Below are 8,012 nucleotides of genomic sequence, written 5' to 3' on the forward strand. Positions count from 1 at the left end.
TTTATGCCACCCACCTTTGACCATCGTCAGGTCACATGCAGGGCTCAGATCCACTGAGCTGCATCCGTCTCGTGGAGCAGCAGAGGAACCATGCACAGCTCTGCTTTCTATGCCATTCTCCCAGATAAGTTGTTTCAAGTTACTGGACACTGGACTGCCATACTCCCATCTGTGGGTCAAAGACTTTAGATCGAACCACTCTGAGGGTTTGACTGGGTCAACTCGTGTCCTCATTACTTAGCTTCATTAACTACCCCCGCAACAGGGCAGCATACCGAGTCCACTGCTTTTACACCCTTGTGCTCTCACCAGCAACACCATTGTCAAATTTGCTTAAAAAAAAAAAAAAAAACAGTAGTAGGACTCATCTCGGGGCAGGACGAAGCTGCCGATGGTCGAGGTGAAGTTGTTGACAGTGTGGATTATTTGTGGGATTTAGGAGGAAAAAATCTGAGTCAACCACTGCATATAGGAACTGAGGAGAGGGTTTCTGACTTTTGTTTCCTGGGTGTCTGTGGCACAGATGATCTGACCGGAGCGTCAACACAGCTGAGCTGTCAAAGACCACCCAGCAGACTTTATTTCCTGTGAGTTCTCAGGAAAAACATCATGGTGTCCTCTTACTGTTGCACAATCAAGAACTGACAGTACCTGGTTGTTCTCCACCTCCACAGTGGCACAGAAGCACTCCAGGATCATAAAAGATGTCGGAGGATACTCACTGTTCCCACTGCGTTAAGAAAGCTGACAGGATTTTGTGGGAACCATCACACACCAGTTACAATCTGAGCTGCTGCCATCAGGCAGACGTTACTGGACAATCAGGGCCAGAACGAAGAGTAAAAAATAAATCACTACTAAATGCTGCCAAACGGTGATGGAGCACAGTAACCCAGGGAACGGGCAATAATTCAGAAATCTGTAACCGTTGGACAGACTGGTGTCTTCTAGGATTTATTTTTTGTCTATTTTTATAACTTGTAGATTTTAAATTATATAACTTGTGTATCTTTTATTGTTTTTATTACTCTATTTATTGTTTTTTTTATTTGACTGCACAGATAATGTTGTACCAATGACGATAAAGAGAATCCGATTCTTTGATTATTTGGGTATCAGACAAAAAAAAGTCAGTGTCACTTTGTCATCTTACATTTCTCACATCTGTCTGTAAAGCCTCACTTTAAACTCACTTTCACTGTACAGAATGTTCCCGGGACTCTGGTTTAGGATGTGCACATTTACAAATCCTAGCAGGAGCCGGAGGCTTCAGAAAGTAAAGCTGTGTGCCTTTTGACTTTTAAAATAAGCGACTGTAGCTGTGGTGGGAGTGTTCATTTGAACTCTTTATGCAAAAACTAAGCCAAAATGAAGCTTCTGCCTATTGCACAGTGTTGTTTCCAGGCGAGTCTGTGTTTTTATAGAATTATACTAATGAGACGAGACTGAGGGGAATGTGCTGCCTCACTTGGGACCAACCAGACGGAAGGAAAAGTTTGTTGTGCAATATGTGATGTTGACAGATGTGCCTTTAAGTTTATGCTGGATGTCCTGTCATCTAGAAGTTTACAGCTTATTGGTCTGCTTTTTTGTATTTTCAACGGCAAGCATATAAATGTCACCAATTCAAAGTTAACCTCTTTATTTGTTGACAGAATACACAAATAAACACTTCCTGTTTGTGTTGTTTCCACTTCTTAAAGTCTCTTTCCTGTTCTTTACGTCTTCAGTGCATTTTCTTGCGCTTCCGTCTCTCAAGGAACTGATCGTATTTGACCAGAGGCAGAACAACAGAGGCATGCCGGTTGTCCTGGCTCAGTCCAGCCTCGCCACTCTTGACCCGGGCTGGTTTATTCAAAGACAGTCCCATTGACTTTGCAACCTCAACCATCCTGTAAGAACAGAACATTTTTTGGTTGGCTGAAATCCTGCAACAAGCCTCTTCCTGAAGAAACTTCTTGAAATGTGATCAAAACATAAATTTAACAGAAAAAAATAGGGATGCACAATGATATGGGCATGGTATTGGCCGATAGCAGCAAAGTTGAATATCAGTCATTCCATCAAAATTAATACAAGGCGCTCGCAGCTCGTTTTTTGCAGACTTGCTCTATTGCAGTTTTTCAAAGTAAGATTGGAAATGACACACAAGTGGCTGATTGATGGATGAGCCAGATGATTGGCATGGATTTTTATTTAAAATAAATTATTTTAAATGATTTAGCACCTGTTTGCAGCCCACTCTGCAGCAGAAAAGTGGGCGTGGCCGAGCGTGCTGGCAGGTGTCAGAAAGCAGCCAATCTCCTCAAGTACAATTTGTACAAATATTTGCATGCATGTCCAAAAAGGCAAGTTGATGTAAGTTTTAGTAATGTTGGATAAGTTTTAAAGTTAGAATTAAATTCTGCTAACACAAAACATGTTTATTTTTATTCCTAGCTTTAAAGTGGATATTAAAGTGATTAATTTAAGTGACTGTTTAAAGTTATTTTATATTTTTTTAAAGAAGTGGCAGATAAGAATTTTTTTCTTCTTTCTACACTCTTTTGTTCAATGTTTTTTTATTTTTTTTTTATTTTGTTTCTTTTAAATTAATGATTAAATGAATTAAAATAAAATGTTAAATGGCTTTAAACACCTGGCATAAACCAACAGACATGTTCCTGTTTTTAGTATTTTACATCACTTTATAATGTAGCTGTTTTGGTTTTTAATATAATTTTCAAATCATATGTTTTTTATGATTGTCTACTGTTGTACTGATAAATATCTCTGGAGGGTAAACTATATCTTGACTGCAAGTATCAAGCTGAGAAATCCTTCGTTTTCTACAACTGATAGTGGTTTGTCATTAATTATGATGAAGTTTAGCAACTTCTCTGTAAACATTTGAGCTCCGTGGTTTCAGCGACGTCTACTTCTTGTTCAATCTGAAGCAGGCAGCCTGATTTGGGGCAGCTGCGCTCAGTCTGTCCCTCCTCAGAGACGGGCAGACTGAGCGGGGCAGATTGGACGCGGCTGGCCGGGGTCGAGTCGCTTGTTTTGGGTTGAGCAAAGAGCAGCGCCCCGCTGAAGCTACGGAGCTCGAATGTCCATCATAAAACTAACTTTACCGTGGTTTAATGTGGCGCTATGGCTCTGTAGACATTGCATGTTGCTGTCTTGTTTTGTGGTGTTTAGTGTAAAATACTTCCACACAGCGGACATGTGTAGTTGAAAACTTTGTTAGCTGTTAGCAACAGTGCAGCTAACTCAGTCCTCACGTTGTAGCTGCTGCAAACTATGAACTGGATTTCCTGAATGTGAGGCGGGTCTTATTACTCTGGGTTCATGAGACACACCTCTGTTCAGGAAATCCATTCCATAGTTTGAAGCCAACATGCATCATGGATCGGAAATATCAGCAGGTGGATCGGAAAGTCCGATACGTAAATTATGCTGGTATCGGAGGCCGATACCGATACTGGATCGGATCGGCCCCATCTCTAATATATATAAAAGGTGCTGTTTTTGACAACCCAGTGACAAGGATGCCTGCAATGCCAGCACAACGTTATGACATCACGCGCACCTACTGGTCTGATTGCGGCAGGAGAGGAAGAAGTAAAAATCAATCAACCTTTATTTATACAGGTAAATCCCATTGAGCCTCGAGGAAAAATGTCGGCAGGGTAGAAGTTTTTTAAAGTGTCGGAAACTGATAGCAGAACTGCTATTTGCAATGACTGCTCAGCATCAGTGATGCGAGAAGGAGAGAGTAAACGTCATGAAGTGTTGCATCATTTTCAGCACCTTTTTGGCATCTGCATTTGGCAGCAAGCCAAACTGGCAAAGACCACGCAGAACAATGTAGTGTTTTAATTCCATAACAGAAAAAACTATGTAGTCTCTGTAAGTAGGTCTAGGAAAATAAATATCTGTATTAGTATCGGTTATCGGCCAAATAAGTTTCAACATACTGGCAAATCGGATATTGGCCAAAAATCCAATATCATGCATCGCTAGAAGAAATGCATTTCTATCCTTGTTTTTATGCCAAAGTTTCAAACTAAGATTGTAAGATCTCACACAGTCTGTTAATACTTCAAGTATTTATATATTTTGGAGTGACATGTCTTGTATTATTCTTGAATGTTTTGTTAAGATCTGTTCACTACTTCATGATGTATTTTTTCCAACACGACAAACAGAATCTTTATTGCCTGATGAAAAGGAGCACTTGATGAAACATTACTCAGCATTATTTATCTACGTAATGCATGTCAAGCGTTGCTTACTTGGCCTCAGTGATTCGCAGGTCGCGATGCAGTAGCGTCAGGTCTGCGCTCATGTGACCCATGTGTAGCAGCAGAGCCAGGCTGTAAGCTGCCAGTTTGGCCCGCATTGATGTTGACACTTTGTTTAGGACCCTGGAAGGAAACAAAATCATTGCTCGTTAAAAGCTCTGATTTAAATCAACTTTTCTTCCTAACAGTACCGAACCTCCTGGTTCACAAAGTGGTTTCAGCCTCTGATCGTCATACCTGCCATTGTTGAAAGTTTCAACGGTGAACGTTCTGAACAGCTTGTTCTGAATGATGCGAGGACAGCCCTCCTCCTGACCAACTGCACACACACACACATTTTGGATGAAATCTCACGTTTTACATCACTTCAAACACATTTCATGCAAATAGAAACGTTTTTTTAAAAAGCATGTTTCAACTCTGAACTTCTCCCTGATGACTGCTCTCAATGGCAGAGCAAAAACAAACTTCTGTGGTGTTTTGTCAATTTATGATCAAAAACATTCAGAAATTTCTTATCCATGCAAGTAATCAGATTTAGACTTTAGACTGTGGTTCCAGTCGATCATCTCTAAATTAAAAAATAATGAATGGTGCAGCCAGGACTGTGCCTTGAGAGCCTGTCGAGGTGCGGTCCTGGAGGAGTCAGGTTTGAGAACCTTAAGGTCTCATTGCTGCTTTATGCAGATGATGTGGTTCTGCTGGCATCTTCTGGCCAAGCCCTTCAGCGTCCACTGGAGTGGTTCGCAGCCCAGTGTGAAGTGGCCGGGGCGAGAGTCAGCTCTAAATCAGAGGCCAATGTTCTAACTGAAAGCGGGTGGAATGCCCCCTCCGGGTCGAGGGGGAGTCTTTGCCTCAGGAAAAGTTTAAGTATCTGGGCGTCTTGTTCCTGAGTGATGGTAGGATGGATCAGGACCTCATCCTCAGTAATGAGGATGTTGCTTTGGTTGGCCATGGTGAAGAAATGGTTGAGTCAAAAAGGCAAAGCTCTGGATTTACTGGTCTGTCTACGTTCCAACCCTCACCTGTGCTCACGATGTTTGGATTGTGACCAAAAGATCAAGATCCTGGATACGAGCGTCTGTAATGAGCTTCGTTCACAGGGTGGCCAGCTCAGCCTTAGAGGGCGAGGAGCACCGGCATCTTGGGGGGAGCTCGGAGTAGAGCCGCTGCTCCTTTGCATCAAAAGGAGTCAGTTGGGGTGATTCGGACATCTAAATGGATGCTTCTTGGTCACCTTCCTCTGGAGGGGTTATAAATCATCTCTGGCCAGGAAATGCATTGGGGTCCTCCATGATGAAAGAGGTGTAGAAGATGGAGATGGAGCCACAACCATGATTTTTGTAAATACCACAGAGTGAAACTTATTTTAGGTTTTACACAGCTAACGGCATCAAATCTCATAATGTCAACTAAAGGGTTCTTCTGTCCCACATTTGGTCTCTTCATGTTTTCAAACATCTTGATCCAAAATGCCTGGATGTTTGTTAATAATGATTAAAGTCACCCATCAGAAAGAACTTCAATCAGGTATGCTTTGAATGAACAGTTAGATGTAAACGTTGCTTAGTGTGATGGCACTTTTTAAGAGTTCAAAGAATTTTAGAATGGAAAAAGACTAAGTTTGATTTTAGAAAATGTAGCTCTTTTATGTTCCAAACATTGATTTGTGCTGCTTCCTAAATTATTTCATAAAAAATAAAAAAAGATTGCTTCATTACTATTATTGAGCACTTTGCTACAGCATTGTCTCGTCTTTTACTCTGATCTGTTCCTTCCTCACAAAGTATTCTGGGAACTTTTTTAGTCTGCACTGGCAGAGTCAAAGGAAATCCCGATGGCTCACACTTTCGGGTGACGATCTTCTGGTGAGCCAGGTTCAGGAGCAGAGACAGGTAAAAGGTGCAACGAGCCATTCGGTCTCGGTCTTTGTCCACGGTCGGCATGTTCTCCAGACGCTTCACAACACAGAGAGACCTTCAGCAAATGAAAAGGACAAATATATCAGAATGCAACAAGACGCTTGTTAGGAAAAATGTAAATCCACAGGTGTGAGCCACTTGCTTTTCTTCATCTCTCATCTTATTCAGCTCTTCTGTGGTAAGTGCTGCCATCTTGGAACCAGCCTGCTCTAAAGCAGCAAACTCATCCGGACTCAAGACTGTTGAACCAGTTGAGGGTAGAAACAACCTCTGCTGTATTCTTTACACTCCTACAGGTACACACAAACACGTGGTAAATAAAGGATACTTTCATCGAACGGGTAGACGTCCTCTAGTTTCTCTGCGTTTGGATTGCAGGGAGGCAGGTGGGAAGCCAGAGATCCCTGGGACTCTATGTCTGCCACTTCCTGCTGGAGAGCTGAGGAGAAAAGGTGGAAAACAGTTCTGATAAAGCCGCTCATCGACAAGAGACATAATTACAACTCGAGCAGCAAAAGGCTACAGGAATAGTTCGTGTTTTTTCAGATTTTACGAAGAGTGCAACAATATTTTGTGATAGTTAAACGTGCCGGGATTTCTCATCTACAGTAGTCTCTCGCTGATTCGCTGTTCAACTTTTGCGGACTCGCTCTTTCACGGTTTTTCAAAGTCAAGTCAACTTTATTTATAGAGCACATTTAAAACAGAACCTGTTATCAACGTGCTCAAAGTAAGATTGTACTCAACAAAAACAAAGGTCATACACGACACACGACTGCCAACTTTAATATTACGTGATTGGGACAGTACGGGACACAGTACAAAGTTAACAAAAAAAATACTTTGGACAGGCGCCACCATTCTGTAGTTTTCTCTCAATAAGCCTACACTGTATCGCAACTCAAAAGGACTACATTTCCCAGAAGCCCCAACAGTGGTACCAGCCGTTGCTTTCTGCTGAAATGGAGGGAAAGTTTTGATCCGATCCAAAAAAGTTTGGTCCTTATTCATAGTGACTTTGGCGCTCAGTGGATGCAGAGAGCCGTACGGAACTGACTGGGAATTGGACCAGAACCGGACTTCCAACATCATTGGTCAATCTGAGAGCTGCTTGCCTGCCCATGGAGCCTCTCCAGCGGGGAGGTGTTGCTTGGAGGGTCCAGTGTTTTCTCCAGAGCTCACCAGGACATTTTTCATTTGGACTTGGACTCGATCTGGACCATTGTGTGGTTTTATTTGCAGTACGTAGCTACTATGCAGTAGTACGTTGTTAAAATGATGCAGGTTTAAGAGTTTAGAACATTGCAAGAGTGTGGGAAGGCTTGATAAAGCCTTAAAATATATAGAAATACTAAAATAAATACAACATAGAATTCCTACTTCGTGGTTTTTCATTTATTGCGGGAGGAGAGGGGTCCAGAACGTAAACCCCGCGATAAATGAGGGACTACTGTAGTTGAAAACTGTCTCGTGAATCAAGTTGCAGTCAGCATGAAGATGTCCCCACATCATTAAATTACTTTTGTTGCAGCGGTTCAAACAGAAATATCAGATCTGAGGGCCAGCGTGGTCACATGACTCCAGCTATGACACGAGAGCATAGTGTCTGTGACGTCTCAGACACTGTGTCTGAGACATCACAGACAGTGTCTGTGACGTCACAGACACTGTCTGTGACGTCTCAGACACTGTGTCTGAGACATCACAGACAGTGTCTGAGACGTCACAGACAGATATATATACACAGTGTCTGAGACGTCACAGACACTGTGTCTGAGACATCACAGACAGTGTCTGAGACGTC

The 8,012-nt window shown here is 42.2% G+C and overlaps 1 protein-coding gene across 1 annotated transcript in view; it reads right to left on the reverse strand.

The window, feature by feature from the left end:
• Nucleotides 1-1,631: 1,631 nt before the first annotated feature.
• polr1e (RNA polymerase I subunit E) overlaps nucleotides 1,632-8,012 on the reverse strand; it is a 12,530-nt gene continuing 6,149 nt past the window's right edge. Inside the window, exons 7-12 of the mRNA XM_037674993.1 lie at nucleotides 6,537-6,647; nucleotides 6,351-6,447; nucleotides 6,133-6,263; nucleotides 4,524-4,605; nucleotides 4,278-4,409; nucleotides 1,632-1,892 (exon numbers count right to left, since the gene is read on the reverse strand). Coding sequence (XP_037530921.1) covers nucleotides 1,727-1,892; nucleotides 4,278-4,409; nucleotides 4,524-4,605; nucleotides 6,133-6,263; nucleotides 6,351-6,447; nucleotides 6,537-6,647 — 719 coding nt within the window. The 3' untranslated portion in view covers nucleotides 1,632-1,726. The remainder of the gene's footprint in view (nucleotides 1,893-4,277; nucleotides 4,410-4,523; nucleotides 4,606-6,132; nucleotides 6,264-6,350; nucleotides 6,448-6,536; nucleotides 6,648-8,012) is intronic.

The sequence above is a fragment of the Nematolebias whitei genome, chromosome 3 (genome assembly GCF_014905685.2).
Source record: "Nematolebias whitei isolate Nwh7 chromosome 3, NemWhi1, whole genome shotgun sequence".
Classification (NCBI taxonomy): Eukaryota; Metazoa; Chordata; class Actinopteri; order Cyprinodontiformes; family Rivulidae; genus Nematolebias; species Nematolebias whitei.